The following is a 26,458-nucleotide window of genomic DNA, read 5'->3' on the forward strand; positions in this document are numbered from 1 at the left end:
GAACATTGAATTTCCTACCTCTTGGAGTCCTGTGGAAACATTGTTGTTCTCAGCATAGAATGTTAATCTCAGGTAAGGGAAATAAAACCAGTCTGCTGATTTTAGTTACACTATGACTAAAATACCAGGATCATTGGCCGCATCCCTCAGTTTGTAACCCTTTGTAGAGCTTACTTCATTTCTGGACATATCCTAGACAGACAAAAGCTCCAGGCTCTGAAGAATCTGAACCATCTATCTGATAGATCCTTGTGACACCATGAGAATTCAATAGGTCCTGACCACATCTGTAACAATTTTAGAAATGACAAACTGAGAATGCCCCATTATTTTTTTCTGAATTGGTTTTGTATTTAAATACCTCACAGGTAACAAAATAGAGAGCTTCATCTTATTTAGTATCAGACTTAGTAGGCTGTCATCAAGTGTGCCTCTTGGCTGCTTTTCTCATCCTGGTCTGGGTGACTGGTTTTAAGGCAGGAGTGAGCTGAGCCCTGCTGCACCATCAGGGCTTCCCTTTCCGTGTCTCTTTGCCAGACTCTCGGGATGCCATCTTCTTTAGGAGATTTTTGCCACTGGGAGCTTTGACAGGGGCTTTTTGTTCAATGGATTCTTTAGTGGTGTCTGTCCTGAGCTGAAAGTTAACCTGGAAGAGAAAGAAAATAGAAGTATACCAGCCAGAAAAGCCTCTACATCAACATTGTGCCAACTAGCCCTGAAATCTTAAGGGAGGGTTGTATTCTTTGTCGCCCTCCCCCCACTCCCACTTCAGGGTGCCAGTCTTGGGGCAGGTGAATGAGAAGAACTATTACCTCAAGGGGAGAGCTGATTTCAAGGCTAAATGAACATTTCACGCTGCCATCTAGGAGTGAAGAAAATAGATAACCATCCCAGCAGATGAGAGGAGAGGAAAAGGAAGCTTAGACATTGCCAAAGGGTACTCTCCTGAATTTCAAAATCTCCTCCAAAGGTCCCTCTGTCCCGTCTTCCAGAGCTTATCTGTCTATTTACCCATTTATATGTCTACCCACCTATCAATTTTGTCCAACACCCACATTTTATAGATGAGGAAACTGCTATCAAATTTTCTTCTTAGGATTAATTTCTCAGTATTTTATTTACTTGTTTTCAGGAACTATACATTGTGGAAGATTAGTTTGGTAATTTTTTTTTTTAAAGCAATCGGGGTTAAGTAACTTGCTCAAGGTTACACAGCCAGTTATTTCTGGGTGTAGTGCTAAGTATCTGCGCCAGGATTTGATCCCCAGGTCATCCCGACACTGGAGCCGGTGCTCTTACTCGCTGAGCCACCTGGCCGGCCTTGGTAATTTTATAAGAAGAAAATTTATGAGGAAAGAAAGAGAAGAGGAAGGGAGGAAGAAAGGAAGAAAAAAGAGAAAGAAAGAAAGAAAGGAAGGACAGAAGAAAAAGAGGAAGAGATGACCAGGTCAAAATTCTAATCCCACCTAGATAATTTACTAATTGAAAAACATTAAGAGCTCAGTATTGTCCAGAAGTCAAAGACTTTAATACAAAATCCCTTAACCTTTACCCTGGACTAAGGGATGGTAAAATCTAATCTAATCTAAGGTGGGTGGAGTCTGGGGAGAAAGCCTATCTTGGGGTGGGGTAAATCAGGAACTTCAAATGGGAACCTAAGAAGACTTTGGAAGGGAGACTGTAAACTTGATGGGTGGGTTGCAGAGCAGGTGGGACAAATGGGGCCGCACCCCCAGTTCCTCATCTGTATAATGGAAGAGGGATAGAATTGGGGTGTTGGACTGTATGAATTCAAGTCCCTTTCAATTCTGTTTCTATGATTCTGTGGCTGAAACTGAACCTTGAATGGCTATATCTCCTCTAATTCTTACTCACTAGATTACAAAATTCAGAGCATTCATCTGGGCTCAGTGCCAAATGTAACCTCGCTTGTGTGGACAGCAGGTCTGACCCAGGGACACACAGTGCCAGGAAAGGAATGCTAGTGGAGCCACCTGGTGGATTTCTTTGAGGAAGTCAGAAAGTGAAACTGGCATACAGGTGATAGTAATCTTTTTTTTTAAATTTTTATTTATTTTTTTCAGGTGATAGTAATTTTAAGGACCATATAGGATGATACAAAGATAACAACTAACATTTCTATAGCATTTTATTTGATTTTTAATATTTTTTTGGTAAATGGTATTTTATTTTTTAAAATAGTTTTCAATATTCATTTTTTAAGGACTTTTGAGTTCCAAATTTTTCTGCTTTCCCCCCTAAGATGGCAAACCATCTGATATAGGTTGTGCATAGCACTTTATTTTATACAATGCTTTCCTTATAACACCCCTATAAAATATGCAGTGGGAATTTTATCCCTCCTTGCAGTGAAAGGTGGTGATTTGCCAAAAGACACATAGTTCATATCAAAGCCAAAATGGACTTAGGGAAAGATGCCATTTAGATCTGGACTTGTGTTCCCTTCCATAGTCAGAAAGGGGAAAAGAAGCAAGGAAGGGATAGTTTGGAGGAGGTACAGAAGAAAAATGGGATATGAAGATGTAAGGTAGAAAGAGGAAAAGAAGTAGGCAAAAATTAGGGCCATGAACTGAACTAGAAGCATTAAAGCTTCCTACATCAACGAGAAAAATGATGCAAAACATCGGCTCAACTCACCTGCTTTGGCTCTGCAGGTCCAACCGTCACAGTTGTTGTCTCTAATTCGTACCCAGGTGCTGTGGCAGTGACAACGTAAGTACCTGGTAGTAGCAGCCGGAAGTAATCACCCTGCTTACCTAAAAACCATAAGGGGAAGATTCAGCCTATAAACTAGAAACTTGCTTATACTGTGACCCAATGACACAAACATAAACACAAAGCAAGAAAAAAAATAAAAAACAAAAACAACCTGAAGGCCTTAGTTGACCACAAGATGTAGCAGGGTGACATAGCTATCACAACACTAAAGCAAATTAAGGGCATTAAAAGAAGGCAACAATCTTGGAGATAAATATCAATTCCACTACACTCTGCATTGGTCAAACATCTAAAACAAGACGTTCCATTCTGGGCATCTGTCTCTTTTCATTTTTGTTTATTTTTAATTAATAGAAAAGCATTTCCACAACACAGTATAATTAAAAAAGAGTAATGGCACATGAAACTATTACATACAACTTGCTATTCCTTTTGGCACTTCTTTTTAAGAGGAGTGCTGATTCTAGTGTCTCCTGATTTCCTTCAGGATCAATTATTAAGTCCTCTGTTTGTCATTGAGAACCCTTCATAACCTGACCCCTTCCTGACTTTCCAGGCTCCTTCCATCTTACTCATCTCCACATACTCTGGATCCAGTGAAACTGACATTCTCTCCCTTGTCCCTCTCACAAGATTCTCCATCTCCTGACTCTCGAGGCATTTTTACTGACTTTTCCCCTCATGTCTGGAATTCTCTCCATCCTTATCTCCCTCTTTCCCTTTCTGACATCCTTCAGGTTCTAGCTAAAATCACATCTTGGCAATAAGCCTTTCCTAACCCCACCTTAACACAAATGCCTTCCCTCTGTTTATTATCTTCAATTTATCCTTTCTGTATTTTGTTTGTATATAGGCATCCAGAAGTTGTATCTGTCATTAGATTGGCGGTTCCTTGAAAGCAAGGACTATCCTTTGCTTTCCTTTTTAGCCTCAGTGGTTGGCACATAGTAGGTACCTCATAAATTCTTGTTGACCAAGTGACTGACAAAATACCTAAGCAGATTATTTTTCTTGGGGTTTTTTGGAGGGTTTTTTTGGTTTATGTTTTCTTTTATAGGATGACTAATATGGAAATATGTTTTACATGACTACACATGTATAACCTATATTAAATTGCTTGCCTTCTCAATAAGGGAAACGAGGAAGGAGAGATTTGGGAACTCAGAATTTTTAAAATGAATATTAAAAATTGTCTTACATGTGATTGGGAAAAAATAAAAATAATTTAAAAAAAAAAAACAAAAAATATTCAAGCGGAGGCAAAGGATTATTAGGAATTCTTTAGAAAGAATCCCTGCATTCAGCTGGGGTTAGCCTAACCCTAGATTATCTCTAAAATTATAAATTGTTGAGCAGTTGCTAAACTGCACTGGAGGGTAGCTAGATAGCTCAATGTAAATAACACTAGGCCTAGAGTAAAGAGGACCTGAACTAAAAACCAGCTTCAGACACTTACTGGCTATGGGACCCGGGGCAAGTCACTTAACCAACAGAGTTAATTTCTTCATTTGCAACATGAACTGTATAAGGAAATGGCAAACCACTCCAGTATCTCTGCCAAGAAAACCTCAAATGGGGTCATGAAGAGTCAAACACAATTGAAAGCAATAATCTGCATTGATAGAAAGAATGTATCCCATATGTATGCCAGTTAAAGATTCTGGGACTCCAGATGACCATGTAGCTCACATAGCATGTATTCCTTCACTGTATCCTTTTACTAATAAATAGCCCAATTAGACCTATCAGTGACCAAGTAAGTAGTACTTTCCTTGGCTCCACCCTGACACATGAGAGGTGTAAGGTCATCCCTCTTTGAAGTCTCATTATGATCCAAAGTAAACAGACGGTCACCAAGCTCATTGCACCTTATATATTGACGTCTCTTGGGGAGGATGAAGTAGGGAAACCTTATGTAGAACTGACCAACAACAGAAATTCTGAAATGTGAACTTTTGTGAATTTTTATGTATTATTTTATCATGAAAGAAAAGCTTGAGCAAAAAAAAAAGATGAACTGGTCATGTAGTAAGAGCAAAGATTAATATGTAGATAACTAGGTTCATATAAGATTCTATAGATAGATATCTATATATCTACATCTCTCTCTATTTTATATGTATGTGTATATATATATATATATATATATATATATATATATGGAGAGAGACAGAAATAAAGAGAAGGTAGGTCATCTTAGAAGGCCCTAGGAACTAGGAAAGACTTCCTGGAAGAGGTATGACTTGAATTGAGTCTTGAAGAAAGCCAGAGAACTTGACGAGGGTCCCTAATGTGTTGGATGGATCCCCTGTAGAATATTTATGGTAGGATATGGACAAGATTTGCAGCATGAACAAGCTTGCAAAGGTTGAAGTCTGTGCCACTGGAAGAAAGTAACCACAACTCAATGTGGTCACAAGTACATTGGTGTAATAGGAATGTTATTTAGTGCATTTACATTTTAAGTTGATAATTTCATTATTGGTTGAATATTTTAGCATACTTTCAATTTCCGTATTTCTTTCTTTTTATTCTTTTAGTTTTGGGCTAAATGCCATCGGATGTCATTATGACTTTATCAGATTTTCTCAAGCTAGAAACCACACTGGCTTTTCAGTTGAAACATACTTGTCATTTTGCATTACATGTGTTTCTCATCGACAATATATTATTGAGTTCTGTTTTTAAAAATTCATTCCATATATAACTCTATAAAATTAGAGACATTCCATACATTTGCATCAATTTAACATTATGATTATAATTGGATTTGGAAGCAGGAAGACCCAAGTTCAAATCCTACTTCACTGATTTATCTGTATGACCCTTCACAGATCACTTAACCTCTATCAGTCTTATTTCTTTATTTTATTTTTTTTTGGGGGGGGGGAGGTTGGAGAGGGGAAGGCAGGGCAATTGGGGTTAAATGACTTATGTCATTTTGTCAAGTATCTAAGGCTGCATTTGAACTCAGGTTGTCCGGACTCCAGGGCTGGTGTTCTATTCACTGTGCCACCTAGTCACTGCACCGCTTAGCTGCCCCAAGTCTTAATTCTTTATCTATAAAATGGAGATAATAATAGCATCTGCTGTACAGGGTGTTTTAAGGATCAAATGAGATAATGCTTGTAAAATGCTTTGCAAACCTTAATGTTGTATGAATGCTAGATATTACTATTATTTAATTTTTCTAGTTTTTTCCTAAATAGTTTTTATTTTGTTTGAAAAAAATAAACTATCCTGTTTTATTATCAAGTCAACAAGCATTTGCTGAGTGCTCTGCTTTGTTATTCATACAGTTTAATATTATTAAGTTTGTTTTCCTAGAGCTTGACCCTTTCCCCATCTTTGTGAAATATAGTTTTCTTCTGAGATTACCAAGACCCTTTCCCATCTCAACATTTTTTCCCCCTACATTTTATTTTTCTCTTGGTTCATATGAAATACCCTCTGAATGAGTTATTTTGTTCTTCTATTTGTCTTTCCTTTTTTGCTTCTTACCCACAAACAATATAGGTCCATGTATCACAACAATACTTTGCACTCTAGCTTGAAGCGGTTAGCTAGGGCATTCTAGACCATTAGCAAGTAATTATGTAAATAATGTAAAAAAATGTAAACATGTAAATGTAAAAAAAAAAGTGCTATAAGAGATGTTAGGGATTACCTAGTTCATGAGATCTTAACCTGGGTCCCTGAATTTGTTTGTTTGTTTTAATATTTTAATAGCTGTATTTTAATTGATTTCCTTGATAATCATGTGTATTTTATTTTGTGCACTTAAAAAACTATTCTGAGAAGGGGTCACAGGCTTCACCACATTGCACCAAAGGGCTCCATGACATAGAAAGCTCAAGAACCTTTGATCTAATGAAACTCTTCATTTTATAGATAATAGCTTCCTTAAGGAAAGTTCATGCAAGTTGTAAGTTTCAGAGCTAAAATGTGAACTCACCCCTTCTGATTCCAAATCTAGCCTTCTTTTCACTATGCCCAGCTGCCTCCCCTATAATTATGCTTTTCTCTGTGCTATCTCTAATTGTCTGTCTTGCTGACCAAATATTTCACTGTGGGGCATGAACAAACTCATTTAACTAATCTTCTTGCCTCTTTAATACATCATAATTAGAGTGAGGTGACTGCGACTTTAACCTGGGTGCTGAATTAGAGGGTGCCAATTAGCACTTTCAGTCCTTCAACCATATAGAAACAACTGAATTTAGAACCTAATTTAGCAGCAATAATTAGTTAAAATGGGAAGGTGTCAAGTGGCAAGCTGGGATGAGCTCCTTCCCACAGTGTTCTTTTACACTCTCTCCCAACTAAGGGTATGCTCTATACCATACTATATCATGGCCATGGTTTTTAGTATTTACCTCAGGTGCAAAAATTCTTCTTTGTTACATCTTTACTTCAATATTTAAGATTCCAATACTTACAATCCAGAAATTATTGTTAAAAAAGAATTTTTATGTTCACAGGATTTTGAATACTTGATGATAGAAAAGTTGCTTATTTCTTATAATCAACATTCAGACTAATTTAGCATTTTACTAACCACCTACTATGTGCAAAACATGGTGCTTTTTTATTTTTACTTTAATGGAGCTGTGATCTTATCGACCTGGGTGATAGATACTATGAAGATTGTGTTCACTCTTGTCTATGTGTCTACGTCTTCCCATAGTTCCTTCTCATGAGAATAACCAATATGATATCTTCCTCTGTATCTCTTGACATTACAAGGATATTCATTGAGTATGTAAGTTATTCAATGGTTATTCCTTACTCTTCCTGACCCACTTCCTTTTCTAGTCATGAATGTCTTGTCTGATAACCCTCATGCCACTTCTTGTGCATAATTCTTCTTTAGTCATAAGTTACTTTGCCCACCTATGTCCAACTTGGGCCTCTCCGTTGACCTCTGGGTAATCCACAGCATAAATTCTTCAGAAACAATGCTGTTTCATGTTACATCCACAAAGCATCAGAAACATAATGATATTGTTTCAGGGAGACGTTTGAGACCATTAAAAGACAATCCATCCCACCATTTTCTAAACTCATAGTCTATCTGTAGTATCCAAGCAATATATGTGTACTGAGCTATTGGCTCAGCTCTGTACATCCAGTGGTCTGGACATTCATTTACCATGGTATAGACATTCATTATCCCTTTGGTTTTAATCCTTTATGGCTAGCTTTGGTGGCCTCTTGAGTGATGGTGGACCTCATTTAGGAGGCTCTACAATGTTCACTTATCATCTAATTATCCACCAGAAAACCAGAGCCTGTCTGAGCATCTTGCCATGCCCTTGTCTATCTTCTCATCACCTGGAACATCAACCCTCCAAACCAGACCTCCAAAGACCATGTCTTTATTCCTTTGGGGAGTTAGCCCTTTCATCTTTGAGACTTGTCCTGGCACTGAGCTGTCCTGACTTGTGGTTAAGTGAATGAAAACTCTAAGGCAACCAGGTAGCAAAGTATATCAAGCACTGGATTTGGAGTCAGGAAGACCTGAATTCAAATTTGGCTTCAAGCATTTAATAACTATGACCATGGGCAAGTCACTTAACTCCTAGAAGCCTCAGTTTCCTCATCTATAAAATGAAGATTTAAAATAACACCAGCCTCACAGGACTGCTTTGAGGACTAAATTGATAAACATATGCAAAGTTCTTTGCAAACATTAAAGCAGTGTGTAAATGCTAGCTAGTAGGTGATAATAATAATCACTTAATCCACCATACCTAGCCAGTCCCAGAGCACACTTCCCATACCATTCAGTCATCTGCCAGGGAACAGGGGACTACCCAGGCCAGGCATCTTACCATCTGCCCTTCCACCAATCTGGCACCTTCCCCATCCTCTCCCTGCCCTTGACTTCTCTTTCTCTGATAAGAGTAACTAAGAATACTATCACCACTACTGAATCCAATGCCCTATGACTTCATTGACAATCCCTGTGACTTTGCAGACTAAAAACTATTTCCATGTACACCATTCCTTATGTGTTATATTCCCTTATTTGAATAAAAGCTTCTTGAAGGCAGGGAATATCTTTTGTATTTGTATTCCCAGTACCTAGCACAATTAGTAGGTGCTTAATAAATGCTTTTTCATTCATTCATTGCCTATCTTGATGCAAATGGAACATCTGAAGGACTTCATCATCTATAGAGAATCTATTGATTGGTATTCTGGGCTGGACCTCCTCCATGATGGTGTCAAACACCTTTGGTGAGAGGATATATCACTTTGCTTTATGTTTTCCTTGTCCTTGAGGACCATAAAATCTAGTAGGTGAAATTGACCATATAGAAAAGTAACTATAATGTAAATTAAAACATTATTGTATAGAAGAGCTCCAAACTCCCATAGCATGGAATTGCTGCTTTTCTAACACTTGCCTCTCCAGGCAGGATTCACTTACCTTAGCAGCAATGTGTGTGTGGTTTGTCTGTCTGTTTTTTTTTTTTTGCCTTTTTTTTGGAGGACAATTGGGGTTAAGTAACTTGCCCAAGGTTACAACTACTAGTTTTTTTGTGTGGGTGTTAAGCGTCTGAGGCTGGAACCGAACTTGGGTCCTCTTCACTCCGGGACTGGTGCTTTACTCACTGTGCCGTCTAGCCGCCCCTGTTTGTTTTCTTAAGGAAAAATTACAGTTACCTGATTTGGCTTTTCAATTTACTGTCAGCCTTGCTGACTTGTACTCATAATGGGCGTGGGAGGATTGGAGAGTGCTGACACAATGAGTAACATTTTCGTACCTGAAGTGACATCATGAGCAATCCCATTAATAGAAATTACTGCTCCTGCGATGCCATTGTTATTTTCATCCAGTATCATTCCCTTGATGCCATGGTGAACCTGCCAAAAGAAGTCACAGTGGGATAAGAGCTGCTGTGCATTCATTTAAGGGATGCCTACTTTGGGTCTAACTGGGAAGTTAAGAAAAGGACAGACAGAGAGCTCTTCCATAATGAGCTAAATTCTCTGTTTTATTCATTCCATCAACCAAAGGTTTAGTTATGCCCCTTTCCTCTGATATTTTACCTCTCTATCTGCTTCCAAAGCCATCCAAATGTGTCTGCAGAGTACTTAGAAACATCACATGCAATTAGGTACTTAAAATATTTTGGAGATGATGAGGAAGAAAAAAAAGAGTGATATTTAAAGGATTCCTAAGAAAGAAAACGATGCCTTGTTGCTTGCTGGGTGTAGAATTATAAATAAGGATACTGGAGAAAAAAATGTGGGCTGTAGCTGTGGGAATGAAGAAGAAAGCATAGATCAAATCAGTTTCACAAAGGAATTATTAGGACTTGATTGTCAGATATGGGATTTGGTAGTGGGTAGGGATGGGGATAAATATGTGTGAATAAAAGGGAGAGGCACCTCCAAAGTCATAAAACTGGGAGGAAAATTTTGTTGTGTACACAGTAGAAAAAACATGGTGAATAAATTAATTAACCTCAATGGGGCACTTGGGAAGAAGTAAGGGAAAGAACTAAGGGCTAAGGACATCACATTGGAAACATCTTATATACTATAAGAAATACATAGAGGGATTTTCACAGGTTGTCAGAGCAATTTGAGCAGTGTTTTGGTGCTCCAAAAAAATCCTCATTTACTACTAAGAAATCTCTCCTTTTTGTGGTATGAATATAGAAATTAAAAATTGAGGGAGGCCAGGTAGCGCAGTGAGTAAGAGCACCAGCCCCAGAGTCGGGATGACCTGGGATCGAATCCAGGCTCAAACACTTAGCACCACACCCAGAAATAACTGGCCGTGTAACCTTGAGCAAGTTACTTAACCCCAATTGCTTTAAAAAAAAAAAAGAAATTAAAAACTGAGACTCCCCAGAAATACTTTTACTCTACCTCTTCCAGGAAACCAATCAGTGCCTCTCGGTTGCCAAGCCACTCCCTTTGCAGCTCCTCCTGGCGTGGAAACTTATTGCAACTCAATTCCAGAGTGATATCAAAGCAGTTGGTATGGAGGTAATTGAAGTCTTGCATTCCTATGAAAGAAAGGGGGCAGTAGTAGATTTGTTCACCTGAACACTGTATCTTACCTGTCCTCAACTGAAATTCTTCTACCCCCTAATACTTTCTCTTCTCCCTCTTGGCCTCTAAATTCTTTTTTCCTCAAAAAAATAAAAATAAATTCTTTTTTCCTCATAAAAGTCTTTTCCCCATAAATTTCCAATGTCCACCCCTCTATCCTTTTAAAGCAACTCCCACCATCAGGAAATACCTAATATTTCTTCTCCATTTCACTGACTTAAAATTTACTTTTCCTCTTCATTTGCCAAACCTTTTTAATGCCAGTGACTTAGAACCAGAAGTGTACTGGTTAATATTGAATAATTGGTTTTTGGGACCAGAGTGGGGGAGTGGGGTTTGTTGGCGGGGAAGTGCTCATGATATGTTTTTAAGTTTAATCTGCATTATTTCTATTTTCTCCACCACTTTCTTAAGTCTTGACAATCAACAACACAATAAATCAAGTTGGGATTTATAGTGTTTGCAAATTTATGTGGTATAAATGCTCATACTGAAAATTTAACAATTGGTAGCCAGGAAGATCTGGCTCTAGCAAACCCCTGCTTAGAACTAAGGTTATCATATGCATCCTACTTCTAGTGGAACAGGTTAGCTTTGGGATAGAATGGTCAACCAAATGTGGTGATAGGGAATGGGGGAGACCAACCACAGCAAACTGGCTTTCAGAGATGATTTTTGATGAATTAAGTTTCAATAAAGACCTATAACATGGTCACAGAGGCCGACATTATTGGGAATCATGTTAGATAAAAGATTTCTAAATATTATTGGGAATCATGATAGATAGAATGATTTCTTTCTATAAAAAAATATATATTCTTGTTCATTGAATCTTATAACTAGAAAATGCTTTAGATACAATCTTATCTAACCCCTTCATTTTAAAGAATAGGGACCTGAGCCCCAAGAAGAGAAAGTGACAAAATGGAGTTCAGCAGAACAGAGATTAGAATCTGGTTCTCTTGTTCATCATTTTGATGCCCTACTGTATCATGCTATCTTCCTTGCTGGATAAAATTCTAAAATTAAAATTTTCATACTAGGTATAGACATAGGTTTACTATCAAAAGGAAAAAATATACATTTTAAAAGCAGCAAATTTATTTTTATACATTTTCAATTTAATTTTATGACTGTGGAAGTGACCTGGCACAGTAGATAGGGACGGGGCAGTGGTTAGGACAACCTGGGCCTCAATTTCCTGGTATGTAAAATGCAGGAATCGGACTAAACAGACTTTAAGGTCTCTTCATACTCTATATCAATGACCCAACAAGCTAAACTATCCCACTTCTGACACTTTCTAGCTGGGGGACCCATAGATAAGTCATTTAATGTCTCAGTATTTCAAGCAACTCACCAAGAATTTAAATCACAGATGCATTATATGGAAAAGGTAATCTACATTGCTAGAAATCACAGCTCTATCTCTTATTAGAAATTAGGGCGACAATAGCAACACCTCAAATGAGCAACATACACCACTCTTTCAATTTATCTTTTTTTCTTTTAGATGTTTCTTTTTTGCTTTTTGGAGGGGTGAAGGTAGGGCAAATGGGGTTAAGTGACTTATGCCCAAGGTCACATGGTTAGTTTTGTGTTAAGTGTCTGAGGTCAAATTTGAACTCAAGTCCTCCTGACTCCAGGGCCGGTGCTCTATTCACTGCACCACCTAGCCACCCCCTCAATTTATCTTTTTAAGAAGATGTACTTGTAGAGGTGAGATTATATCTGCTGGATTTCCAAAAATAGCAAGGTTGATTTTGTCTGTCATCTCCACTCTAGTGTGGTATAGTATGGATCATGTTGGACTTGGGGTCAGGATGGCTCCAGGGTTCAAATCTGCCTCAGATACTTACTAGCAATGTGACCCTGTGAGAGTCACATAAGGTCCGTGGACCTCAGTTTCCTATCTGTAAAATGAAGGGGTTGAACTCAGTAATCTCTCATGTTCCTTCAAGCCCTAAATCTCTTATCCTAAAATACTCATTTCACTTAATAGGTATTCATCACTTCTTAGATCCCTAAATGTTTAGATGTTCTAGACTTCCTGAGTACCAGGCCAGAGCCATAACTAGACATTTTTATACCTGGGATAAGGATGGAGGATGTGCATGGAATGTGCTTGGAAGAATTCACTCAGGATGTAGTCCATAAATTTTAGCGTCCTGGAGAAAAGCCAGTCATTCTTTCTTAATTTTGATTCTGCTAAGTATAAATTGTCCTTAAAGTTTCTAAATAATCTATTTCGGAGGAGCTTAAAGAATTCTATGATACAGGACAGTTAGGTGGCACAGTGAATAGAGCACCAGCCCTGAAGTCAGGGGGACCTGAGTTCAAATCTGGCCTCAGACACTTAACACTTACTAGCCATGTGACCTTGGGCAAGTCACTTAACCCCAATTGCCCTGCCCTCCCCCCTCCAAAAAACTAATAATAATAATTCTATGGTACAGGGTCCCTGAATGTGACCTATTTTGCACTACTTCTAATGCTTTTCTTAAAAGGTTATATTGAAATTCTTTTTCAAATAGTGTAAAATTAACATTTATAATTCTTATTTTATGATGGTATCTTTAGGCATTAATAACTCCTCACTTAGAACTGTTATTTCTTTCAAAGTCTTTTAGTAATAACATAGTCATTTACATTTACAAAAATTAAATATTTTTTAAAGCATAGAAGTCCTGAGAAAGTCTATTGAGTGGAAACATGCTATTAGTCACAAGAAGACAACTAAATATGGTGTATCCTTAAACTCCCTGTCTTCTCCCTTCACCCCTTTCCACAAAGATAACGTTATCCTAGCCATTAACTCAGGCCTCATCAAAAGTGGAGATCGAGCAGGGGTGTGCTAGCAAGTGACTCTCTTACCATCCCCCACCCCCAAGACTTTCTTTCCAAGTCTCCAGGCCTAACATCTGTTGCATTCTTTTGCCTTCCCTCGCTGTGAATAATGATGCCTGTTTGTCAGGATAATGGAGTCGCTGTTTCCTCTTCCAGCTCTTCCTTGAAATCCCCTTACCCTTGCTGACAGAATACCAGGAAGCCCCATTGGTGATGCCATCAGGAAAGTAATCGCCACAGTTCCAGCCCAGGTGCATCCATCCATGTGCATAGGAATAGCCTTTGGCCAGCTGAGGGGAAAGCACGGTAGGAAACATGACCCAGAATATACCAAATTTATGTGGGAATGTTCACACCTAGAATTGGGGGTGAAGCCAAAAGTCACTCAATTAGCTGTGTTAATCAGCAGGGTTAAAACAAAATAGTGGGAACAATGTGGGTGGAGAAATAAAGAACTCTGGGTTCTAGAATTGACTTTGCCATTAGCCCCACTTTGTAAACTAGAGGAAATCTCTTCTCTGGGTTACAGTTTACTCTTCTGTTAGGAGGAAGAATTTAGACTAGGTGGGCTGTAATGCTCCTTTCAGCTCTCTCAATCGTTATTTACTTTGGCACTGAATTTAGGAGGAGATTATAATATTCATGTTTTCAATAGATGTTACTACTCATATGTAGGCAGACCCTGGAACCAGGCTTTTGAAAAAGCCTAACAATAACTTTTTTTGGACACCGTGTTTTAACATACAACACATTCATGTTCTCAAAATGCTTTAAATAGACTTCTCATTTGAGCCTCACAATAACATAACCTTGTGTAGGCACTACAGGAATTATTATTAACTCCATTTTATAGTTGAGGAAACTGAGGTTAAGAAAAGTTAAATGACTAGGGTCACACAGCTAATGACTATCAGGAGGGATCTGAACTGAAGACTTCCTTCCTCCAAGTCCATTCCTATCTCCATTCTATAGTACTTTTACGATGTTATCCCATGTACTTGGATGGTCAGTTGTGAGAATATAATAGTATTTATGCTGCATCATAGATAGCACTGACATACATGGGCAAAACAAATAGCAGACTTTTTAAAGCAACAGCATAAAAATAACAATAACTGAAATTTGCATGTGGATAACAAGGTGACTCACCTTCACTTTTTTGGTCAAGAAATTCTTTGACCCATTGATTACTTTTCATAGGCCCATTTTCATTTTTCTCAACATCAACCTTGTAACTTGCCAGGGTCCCAGTGACTGAGTCTAATAATACTAAACCTTTTTTTAAAAGAGAGAGAATGGGGAGGGGGGGGTGAGAAAAAGAGAGAGAGAGAGAGAGAGAGAGAGAGAGAGAGAGGACACAAAAAGGAAGAAAATGGTTCCCAGTGGGATTGTCTTTAGAGGTAGGAGTTACAGAGTCCACCAAAGGTGAAAAGAATAGTTTATTCAGGAAGATTAAAGTTACTAGAACAAAGGAGAGAGAGAAGGAGAAGGAATGTGCCTGTTGTTTTTATCTGTTCTTCATAATACAGGGACATTCCAAGGGATTTTTGGAGATTTAATCATCCCCTCAATAAACCTTAACTCCCTAACTTCTGTATAAGTTTAAAATGCACTGTTGTATCCACAGATGGTGGACACAAGATGTTACTAATGGTCTTGTACTTCATCTACTCAATTAACACTTACTCAGTGCCTATGATTTACATGTCATCATTGTGCTAGGTGCTGTGATTTAGCAGAAAAGTGCCTTATAAATAGCAGAGTTTCATAAGATAGTTAAATGAACTCTTTTCATGTTGAATGTGAGCCTGTAGGTTTCCCATCTGCCTATCAAAATCCCCAGATCTTTCCAGTTCTCTCAGCCCATCTCCTTTCTCCTTCATTGCAAAACTTCTTGAAAAATTTGTCTATACCGATGCTTCCACTTCTCTACTACCCACTCTCTCCCGGAACCCCTTGAAATCCACAGGAGCATAATGTTTAGAGGTTAAAGGACCCTCAAGATGATTTAGTTCAACCCTTTTATTTTACAGAGGAGGAAACTGGGCCAGAGTGGTTAAAGTACTTGCCCAGGGTCATACAGCTAAAAAATGACAGAACTGCAAGGTTCGCCTGATCTTCTGACACCAGACTGAGTATTTTCTACTCTACCACTGGAGCATCTTTTCCTCACCCTCAACCCAAGAGTATTTATTTATTTATTAAGAACCTTCTTTGTGCTAAGCACTTTGGATAAAAAGACAAGTTAAATTCTATTGCTTTCTGAAGCTTTCCACACTGTTGGTCACCCACTCATACTTTTAATCTTAGCTTCAGAGACATCACTCTCTCATGGTTTTTCTCTGTCATCTTCACCAAATCCTAACTTTCACCCTGACCTTTCAATAAAGCTATTGCTATTACCTTTGGCTCTCCATTCTCTCCCCATCTCTCCCTTTGGCAATGTCAACTCATTTTCATAACTTCAGTCATGACGTCTACACTCACCTACGTCTTTGTAGCTCCAGACCTGTATCTTCAACTGCCTTCAGGACATGTCCACATAGATGTCCTACTCAAATCTAAAACTCCGCATGTCCTCATCAAAGCTCATGACCCCTCTGCCTCCATCCATCCTTCCTTCTGACTCCATCATGTCTACATGCACTATCAATCTTCACTTAGTATCTTTTGTTTATCTTTGACTTTTTCCATTTCTGAAGGGGTAGCTTTTCATATTGTAGAAGTCTTGAATGCCAGGCAGAGGAAATTTAAGTTTGCTCATGAAGTGGTAAGGAGTCATTAAAGGTGCAATATAATTAGTTCTAAGTGCAAGAAACATTAATATGGCAAGAACATAAAAATTGGACTGGAGAGGGTTTTCTTGGCAAAGATACTGGAGTGATTTGCTGTTTCATTCTCCAGTGTCCCCATTTTATAGATGAAGAACTAAGGCAAAGAGGGGTTAAGTAACTTGCAAACAGGGGTTAAGTGACTTGCCCAGAGTCACACAGCTAAGTGTCTAGGCTAAATTTGAACTCAGTTCTTCCTGACTCCAAACCTGGTGGTCTACTTCACCACACAGATGCCCGCTCTGTACACAGTAGGAGCTTAATAAAAACTTGCTGGAATTGGCTTATTGGGAATTGTGGGAAATCCCCAAAGTTTCAGAATCCCAGTGGCCTGAACTCCCACCCAAGCAAAGGAGAGGGTGGGTCAGTGAATCAGAAAAAAATGGCTTGACACTTATAAGCACAGGTCCATCCCTGACCTGGAAGATGACTCACCTATTTCCCTGAGGAATACAGACAGCCTAGAAGTACCCAAACTGGACTAGAGAATGCCATCTTGGATATAGACACTAAAGACTTATTGGTTGAGGAAGAGCCTTGCCCTTTAAAGAGACTTGATTGACTTCAGCCAATCCAGGTCTTTTAACAGCCAGAAGGTTTTGTGTAGGAGTGAGGCTGAAGGAATAACTCTCAGCTGCCCAGAGATAAGCTTCCTCCTTCTTCCTGCCAAATTGCTGATGCTACACTTCTCAATGTGAGACCTTCCAGATACAGGGACCAGACCAAACCTCACTCTGTGCTAAACTAACTTATGTAAACTCATCTGAGATTCGTGGAGATCTGCTGCTTTCCCTAGGACATGGCAGAAAAGTATTATATTAGAAAAGGCTTTTGTAACAGCAACATTGTGCAATGACCGACTATGATAGACTGAGATTTTCTCAGCAATACAGTGATCTAAGACAATTCCAAAATATTCATGATGGAAAATTCCATCCACATCCAGAGAAAGAACTATGGAATCTGAATGTAGATTGAAGCATACTATTTTCTCTTTGTTGGTTTTTCTTTCTCAAGGTTTTTCCCCTGTTGTTCTGATTCTTCTTTCATAACATGACTAATGTGGAAATACGTTTAATATAATTGGACATGTATAGCCTACGTCAGATTTCATGCTGTCTTGGGTAGGGGAAAGGGGAGGGAGGGAAAAAAAATTAGAACTCAAAATCTTATAAAAGTGAATGTTGAAAATTAAATAAATTTTTAAAAAGAAAAGGCTTTTTGTTCTGCATAAACTATCTTGGAATAAGTACTAAATAATTCTGATTTGAGGTTTCTTAATTTAGAAACACAGAATTCCAGAGCTGGAAGGGGCCCCCTCATTTTACAAAGGAAAGAACGGAAGCCTGGAAAGGTTAAGTCACTCATCCAAATTCATGGCAGAAGCTGGACTAGGATCTTGGCTTCCTAATTCCCTAGTTGGATGGAGAACTACCATAAAACAACGGAAACCAATCTTCTTCTCTGGGGGATGTGCCACCTACTCCCCTGGTATAACTGTATCCATGGTCAAACCATTCTGTATGCTACCACTGTTCATAACCTTCAGTGAATTTGCTGCAGGCACAAAAATTATTCATTACAATTCTGCCTTTAGTATATTTCACTGGCTTAGTACAATACACTATAATGTTACTACCATAGTTACATATAAATATCTATTATGTATTCATCACACACACTCGTACACCTGCATTCCCACATTTCTACTACTCTGGACTTCATCATGCCCCATAAACCTCTTTATCCTGGAAGACCGCTTCTGGAACTCATACCTCATAAGTAACCTCTGCCCCTAGAGTCCCTCCTTCTGATTGGAGGGTAGAAGGTTCTTCCCCAAACCTCCTCTAAGTAGGAGACTCGAGCCAACCATCTCTTCATTTCATACTCAGCCACATTTCTCTGGTCATCTCCTCAGTCAGGGACTTTCCTCTCCTCCCCTCTCTCAGCTTCCTTTTTCTGTGTTGTCTTTCCCCATTAGATTATAAACTCTTTGAGGACAGGAACTCTCTTTCTTTTTTCACGTTTGTATTCCCAGAGTTTAGCACAATGCCGGGAACATTATAGGTACTTCATCGAAGCTTACTGACTGACTGAAACCCACACATCTCTCCCTGTCTGGGAACCTAGCTAATTTTGGGCAATTTTTTTTCACAAAGATTAAGAACATAGGGCTTTCCTCTGCCTCCTGCTATTCCAAGTAATTATCTTTCAGTTTTGGCCATAACCTCTAATTTACATGGCAAATACTTATGGAATAAATAAGAAGACTAAAAAACACCCAATAACACAGTTCCTATCCTCATGGAGCTTATAGTCTACTTATAGAGAAAAGACAAGGAATATAATTATAAAGTAATGAAACAGTTAAAAAAAAGACTTGTTGGATGCTCACATATCTAAGTGAGAATGTTGCTTTCAAGTTATGATGTCCTTGGGAGGCTAGACCCAGTGATACAGCCATTACTCAAAACAACTTCAGCTCATTCCTGAAGTGGGGGCTGGAAAGAGGGTCACTGAAAACTGCCATCAGGACCAGTTTATCAACCACATAGAGAACCACTGTACTCACAAATAAACAAGATTACCCATGGTCCTGTACCTTGAGTTGTCTCTACTTAAAGTTACTGTTCAAGGACAAAAATTTGATGCAATTGAAAATACTTAAATCAAGGCAAAGGAAGCATCATCATCAAAATGCAATGAAAGCTTTTCACAGGGGGCCATTTGATCACTGAATGAGGAAATTCTGAGATATTTTTAAAAGATATCTTATCATTTTATATCTTATATTTTTGAGACACTGCAATCTTCCACGTCATTTTTTATATTGCCCTATCCATCTGAATATACCATAAGTATTTTAGGAACTGAAGAGAAATAATCCACTCAACTCTTCAAAGCTCTTCTAGTCTTTGACATTATTTAATGAAAATTGAACATTGTTGTATCATTTTGTCTATATGATTCTGATGAAGATCATTATAATTGGGATGATATTTGATTGGCAGTTGTATACACAGAATTTGAGAACTGGAAGGAATTTCCACTCTCATATAATTTGACAAGTGGCCTTCTGGCCTTTACCTTAGTACTCCATTGAGGGGAAATCCACTGCCTCTCAAAACAATCACCATGTCAAATCTTATGTTTCATTAGTGAAAGATTTTAGTCAGATCATGTCTCAAAGGACAGTAGAAAGATGCCTGGTGGATGTATGTTATCAAGAATGACTTGCTCATTCCTCAATTGATAAGTCAAAGGATATGAACAGGCAACTTTCAGATGAAGAAATTAAAGCTATCTATAGTCATATAAAAATGTTCTAAATCACTATTGTTTAGATAAATTCAAATCAAAACAACTCTGAGGTATCACCTCACCCTCATTAGATTGGCTAATATGAGAGAAAAGAAAAATGGGAAATGCTGGAGAAGATGTGGGAAAATTGGAACATCAATGCATTATTGGTGGAGTTTGAACTGATCCAATCATTCTGGAGAGCAATTAGGAACTATGCCCAAAGACCTATAAAACTGTGCATACCCTTTTATCCAGCAACACCACTTCTAGCTCTATATCACAAAGAGATCATAAGAAGGGGAAAAGACATGTGTACAAAAATATTTATATCAGCTCTGTTTGTGGTGGCAAAGAATTGGAAATTGAGGGGATGCCCGTCAACTGGGGAATGACTGAACCACTTGTGGCATATGAATGTAATGGAATACTATTGTGCTAAAAGAAATGATGAGCAGGTGGACTTCAGAAAAAACATGGAAAGACTTATATCAACTGATGCTGAATGAGATGAGCATGCCCCAGAGACCACTGTGCATAGTAACAGCAACATTGTGCAATGATCAACTATGAAGGACTTAGCTCTTCTCAACAATAAAATGATCCAAGACAATTTCAAAAGACTTATCATGTAAAATGCTATCCACATCCAGAGAAAGATCTATGGAGTACAAATGCAGACGGAAGCATACTATTTTCACTTTTTTTGGTTTTTGTTTTTTATTTCTTATGGTTTTTCCCGTTTGTTCTGATTCTTCTTTCACAATATGACTTGTGTGGAAATAGGTTTAATTATGATTGTACATGTATAACCTATATCAGGTTGCTTGCTGTCTTGGGGGAGGGAAAGGAGAGAGGGAGACCAAAATCTTACAAAAATGAATGTTGAAAGTTATCTTTACAGGTAATTGGAAAAAAATAAAATACTATTAAATGGAAAAAATAAAATTAAAAAGGACTTGCACTAAAAAATAGCATAAAAGGCATCTTTAAAAAATAAAAGTATGTGCACTGGTTATGTGATAGGAGTAAGTGATAAGAGAAGTATTGACCAAGTTTTGTAAGGTTATTAGTGAAATATTAAAAGACTGTATATCAGATTGAATGCCATCTTGGGTAGGAAGAGGAGAGGGAGGGGAAGAAAATTTAGAACTCAAAATCTTAAAGAAGTGAATGTTGAAAACTAAAAATTAATTAATTAATTAAAAAAAATTATTAAAAGACTCTAAGGAAGGCATCCAAAGCATTAGCTAAACACTTCCTGGATGGGTTTTAGAAAGACATGGAAAAGACTTGCACAAACAGGATCAGAAATCATGGGTTACTATTTAAACCCAATGAATATACCTATGAAATGAACCTATACCAGTGGTGGGGAGCCTGCGGCCTCAAGGCTGCATGTGGCCCGCTAGGTCCTCAAGTGCAGCCCTTTGATTGAGTCGAAACTTCATAGAACAAATCACCTTAATAAAAGAATTTGTTCTATAAAACTTGGATTCAATCAAAAGGTCACACCCAAGCACCTAGAAGTCCTTTTGGCTATATTCTAGCCCAGACTGGATTAGTACAAAATGAAGAGTTCTTGGAGGTATCCTCTGTCCATTAGAGCAGCTCAAAAGGAAAGCATAATGTTCCTTAATACATGCATGCCATAAATACCTTAACAGGTGCTTATAATCAAATAGCATCATATCTATAATACCTTAAGAGGAATATATGCATACAATTTAAGAGAAAGTGGATGTCTGTGATACATCTTTCTGGTATACTCTGACATACCCATCCAGTCTTACAGCCCTGACATCAAACTTATCTCTGTAAAATCTTCCTAACCACCCTTACCAGAGACAACCTCTCCTTCCTCTGAATTCTTATGCAATTAGATACTTCATTGGGCAATCAATTATGAACAATCTCTTGACATCTTTCTTTGTCTTAAACCAGGGGTAGGGCTTTGGGTGTGGCCTTTTGACTGAGTCCAAGTTTTACAGAACAAATCCTTTTATTAAGGTGATTTGTGCTGTGAAGTTTGGATTTAGTCCAAGGGCTGCACTTAAGGACCTAGAGGGCCAACATGTGGCCTTGAGGCCACAGTTTCCCCACACCTGGACAAGATGATCAACCTCTCTAACACCTTCGAGTTGTAAGTGAATGATCTATGAACCTCTTTCTAAGATCCTTCAGTCCTCACCACAAAATACTGGAATGAGATCCCAGCATTGTGAGGTTTACAAAGAACTTTCCTCATAATCCCATGAAGTGTGCCACAAGTGGCCTCAAGGTCACAGGTTTCCTAACCCCTGGCTTAAACTTTAGACTGGGTATGTAGACTTGTTGTAGCTCAGCATAACATGTCATTCCATATATTGAAAAATAAAAGTAAAGGGGCAGCTAAATGGTACAATGGATAGAGAAGTAGCCTTCAAGTCAGGAGTTTAAAGTCAGGAGCACCTGAGTTTAAATCCAGCCTCAGATACTTACTAGCTGTTTGACCCTGGGTAAGTCATTTAACCCTGATTGCCTCAAAAAAACAACTGAACAAAAAAAATAATGATAGCTAATATTTACATTAACACAATAAGGTTTGCAAGGCACTTCATGTCCACTGTGTCATTTGATCCTCACATCAATCCTGTCAGGTAGATGCTATTATTATTATCCCCATTTTAGAGATGAGGAAACTAAGGCCAACAGAAATTAAATTATTTGCCTAGGGGTCACATAGCTAGTAAGTATCTGAGGTAGAATTCAAACATAGGTCTTCTGGGGGTGGCTAGGTGGCGCAGTGAATAGAGCACCAGCCCTGGAGTCAGGAGAACCTAAGTTTAAATCCAGCCTCAGACACTTAACACTTACTAGCCATATGACCTTGGGCAAGTCACTTACCCCCAGTTGCCCTGCCTTCCCCTCCAAAAAAAGCAAAACACAAACAAAAAAACAAACTTAGGTCTTCTGACATTGTAATGCTATTAAATTTTTTTGTGGTTAGTAGGACTATTGTAAGCTCTTAGAAAGATTATAGGTTCACAGATCTAGAGCTGTAAGGCCCTCAGGGCCATCTAGTCCAACACCCTCATCCGTGAGGAAAGCCAAGACACATGGAGGTTAAGTGATTTCACCAAGGTCGTGTAGGTAGCAAATGTCACAAGAGGTGCTTGAACCCAGATCCTCTGACTTCAGAGCCGTCGTACCCTCCTGGAGCCATGCTGCCCCCTGCTTCTGTATGGCACCTCATACAGTACTTTGCAGCTAGTAGCATCTCAGCAAGGCTTTCTTGACTTGATCTGATGCTCCCACCTGTTGCACTTCACACCCTCTTTGTGCTCCCCTCTCTGCCAGGCACTTAAGCTCACCTACCTGCTTACCTTTCTGAAAAGCTTATCATCCGGAGTGGGAGTATCAGCAGAACGACGGAAACCCCGCACCCGATGCTCACGGGACTTGTCATATGGGTAATTGGCTACAACTGCACCTCCGTGAAGGTTGGCAGAAAGAACAAAGTTGATGGATTCCATCCACAGTATAATAGCCTCGGTCTCTGGTTCCACCTATATGGAGGTAAAGAGTCAGCAGGGCCCCAAGAGGGCACCGGGTGCCAAACTATTCGTTAGTCACAGTCATACAAAAGGAAGTGCAGAATTCACACAAACAAGCATCTGAAGGTTCCTCGTCCTAATAAAGAAGGGGTCAAAGGGGAAGGCAGAGAGGAAGGTTTGGTTCCATATCTGCTTTCTGGCCTCCTGTTTTCTCAGTCTCCAGCTCTTTAATTAGACCAACTGAGGTGAGGGAAGGCATGGCTGAGCATCCCTTCATCCCCCTCTAGACCACCCTGTTGTCCCATCTCCATGGGCCTTTTTCTATCATGCCATAGAGGCCTCTTCTTCGTGGAAGCTCACTCTACCCTACACTTCCTATTATTGGAATTGCAAGAGACATGAGACTTCTCTCTGGTGAGACTTCTCTCTATCCCTGAGGCCTCACTTTCTGATTAACTGGTCCCTCCCAAAGCATCCAAGTTAAGGAGGAGACCTAGGTCAAAGATGTCTTCATCCCTTTCCAGGCTATACTGCTGACTCATTTCTATGCTTGTTGACTGACTAACTGATTTGAGCATCATGCAAAGATGGGAGGAACAAGACTGGAAGCCATTTACTGTCTCTGACAGATCTGAGTGGCTCTGATCAGTCAATTAACATATAAGAATTTATTAATCACCTACTAGGTACCAGGCATTCAACTGAGAATGTACAGACAAAAGTGAAACAGTCCATGTCCTCCAGGAGCTTACATGTTTGTGGAGGCTATCTAAACATGGAATTCTGGGCTAAGGGCTAGGGGATTACAGTATGGCACAGAAAATAGGGAGTTGGCCTGGTAGCCAGGAAGACCCGAGTCTAATACATACTGACTGTGTGATCCTGGGAAAGATACAACCTCTTCATGCTCTAACCAGATCTCTAAGTTACAGAAAAGGTACAGAAGGAACAGAAGAATTAATTATATGAAATTTAAAAGGTTTTGCACAAACAATACCTGCCTTGGTAAAGAATTTCTTTCCTCATTCATGAGTTCTTACTAGTAATGAAATTGTAGATCTAGTTCCTATCCCTATCCATTACTAAGTGTGGGGTGCTGTGGCACATACTAGGGCTACAAAAAGGAGTAAAACAAAGACCTTGTCATCAGGGACCTGTCAATAATTGAGTTAATGCTTATTAAATACTTGCTGAATTGAGTTGGAAAAAATGGTAGTTGGGAGAAGATGTGATTTCCCTCCCCCAATGTGGATAAAAATTTCAGCTCTGTACCTGATTTCTCCAGTTGTCTGGAAGGGGTATGTGGTGGTTGCGCCCTCCATTCTTCTCATTGTAGTACATGTAGGTGTTAAGATCTGGAAAGTTTCGATTTAGGTCTACTCCATTGGCATTGTTCCGGCCAGTAAGATACCCGTTGGTGTCTGGGCCCTAGAAGGAAAAGGAAGAGAGAGAAATGGAAGTTTCAGATTAAAGTTTACATTTGAAAAACCCACTTTTCACTTTCTGCTTCTTTAGCATTCTATTGGTTTTTGTTTGATTGTTCAGTGATGTTGATCACAAATAAAAACAGATCTAAACAATGGGAAAAATATTAGTTGTTTGTGGGTAGGCTGAGCCAATATAATAAAAATGACAATACTACCTCAATTAATTTATTTATTCAGTGCCAAACCCATCAAAACTATGAAAGTATTATTTTATAGAGCTAGAAAAAAAATAACTAATATCAAGGGAATCAATAGGGGAAAAAAGTGAGGCAAAGTAGCTTAGCAGTACCAGATTTCAAACGACAGTATATGACAAAGTGGTGATCTTCGAAACAATCTCGTACTGAATAAGAAAGAGTGGTTGATCAGTGGAATAGACTGGGTACACAAAATATAAAAGCTAATGACCTCAGTAACCTAGAGTTTGATAACCCCAAAGATCCCAGCAACTGGATCAAGAACTCACTATTTTGACAAAGTAAGGACTCTAGCAGAAACTAGACACAGACCAACATCTCACATCATATACCAAAGTAAGATCAATATGTTTTAGATGTACGTGATTTGAACTCACGTGATTTAGATATAAAGGGTGATATCATAAGCAAATTAAGGCAGCATGGAAAAAATTATCTGCAGGATCTATGGATAAGGGAAGAATTTATGACCAAACAAGAGAGAGGATCATAGGAAGCATAATGGATAATTTTAATTATATAATATTTGAAAGATTTTGCACAAACAAAACTAATGGAGTGAAAATTAGAAGGAAAGCAAGAAACTGGAGGAAAATTTTTACAGCAAGTTTCTCTTACAAAGGTCTCAATTCATATATATGGAAGTGAGTCAAATTTATTTGCATTTTTTTAAATATTTCACTTATTTATTTTCAGGTTTCAACATTCACTTCCATAAGTTTTAAATTTTCTCCCCTTCCGTCCCCCTTCATTCCCCAAGACAGCATGTAATCTGATATGAATGAACTCTACACATACATTCCTATTAAGTACATTTTCATATTAGTCATGTCGTGTAGAAGAATTATAACAAATGGGAGAAACCATGAGAAACAAAACAAAACAAAACAAAAGAGAAAAGAGTCTGCTTCACTCTGCATTCCGCTGAGTCAAATTTATAAAAAAAATAAAAGACAAGAGCTATTCCCCCAACTGACAAAACATCAAAGAAGAATATGAACAGGTAGTTTTCAGAGGAAATCAAAGTTAAAAAGTCATATGAAAAAATACTCCAAATTACTAATAAAGAATTTTAAATTAACACAATTCTGAGAGATACCACCTCATGGCCATCAGATTAGCTAACATGACAGAAAAGGAAGATGACAAATGCTAGAGAGTATATGAAAAGGTAGGTACAAAAAAAGTAGATAACTGATGTTGGTGGAGTTATGAACTGGTCCAACCATTCCAGAGAACAATTTGAAACTATGTCTATAGAACTATAAAACTGTGCATACCCTTTGATCCAACCACACAGTTGCTAGGTCTGTATCCCAAAGAGATCAAAGAAAAAGGAAAAGGAACCATATACACAAAAATATTTATAACAGCTTTTGTGGTGGCAAAGAATTGGAAACTGAGGGGATGCCCATCAATTGGGAATTGACTGATTGTGGTAGACTACT

General features: G+C 38.5%; 1 protein-coding gene across 3 annotated transcripts in view; it reads right to left on the reverse strand.

The window, feature by feature from the left end:
• Positions 1-326: 326 nt before the first annotated feature.
• CPN1 (carboxypeptidase N subunit 1) overlaps positions 327-26,458 on the reverse strand; it is a 472,336-nt gene continuing 446,204 nt past the window's right edge. For all 3 annotated transcript variants that reach the window (XM_069067219.1, XM_069067217.1, XM_069067218.1), the window contains 7 exons: positions 24,599-24,754; positions 23,156-23,338; positions 13,838-13,949; positions 10,627-10,766; positions 9,513-9,612; positions 2,659-2,777; positions 327-646 (listed from right to left, as the gene is read on the reverse strand). In XM_069067219.1, the coding sequence (XP_068923320.1) occupies positions 506-646; positions 2,659-2,777; positions 9,513-9,612; positions 10,627-10,766; positions 13,838-13,949; positions 23,156-23,338; positions 24,599-24,754 (951 nt within the window). In that variant the 3' untranslated portion in view covers positions 327-505. The remainder of the gene's footprint in view (positions 647-2,658; positions 2,778-9,512; positions 9,613-10,626; positions 10,767-13,837; positions 13,950-23,155; positions 23,339-24,598; positions 24,755-26,458) is intronic.

This window comes from Petaurus breviceps, unplaced genomic scaffold (genome assembly GCF_028583685.1).
Source record: "Petaurus breviceps papuanus isolate PSGF00001 unplaced genomic scaffold, PetGlider_PUasm1.0 90740, whole genome shotgun sequence".
NCBI classification, from domain to species: Eukaryota; Metazoa; Chordata; class Mammalia; order Diprotodontia; family Petauridae; genus Petaurus; species Petaurus breviceps.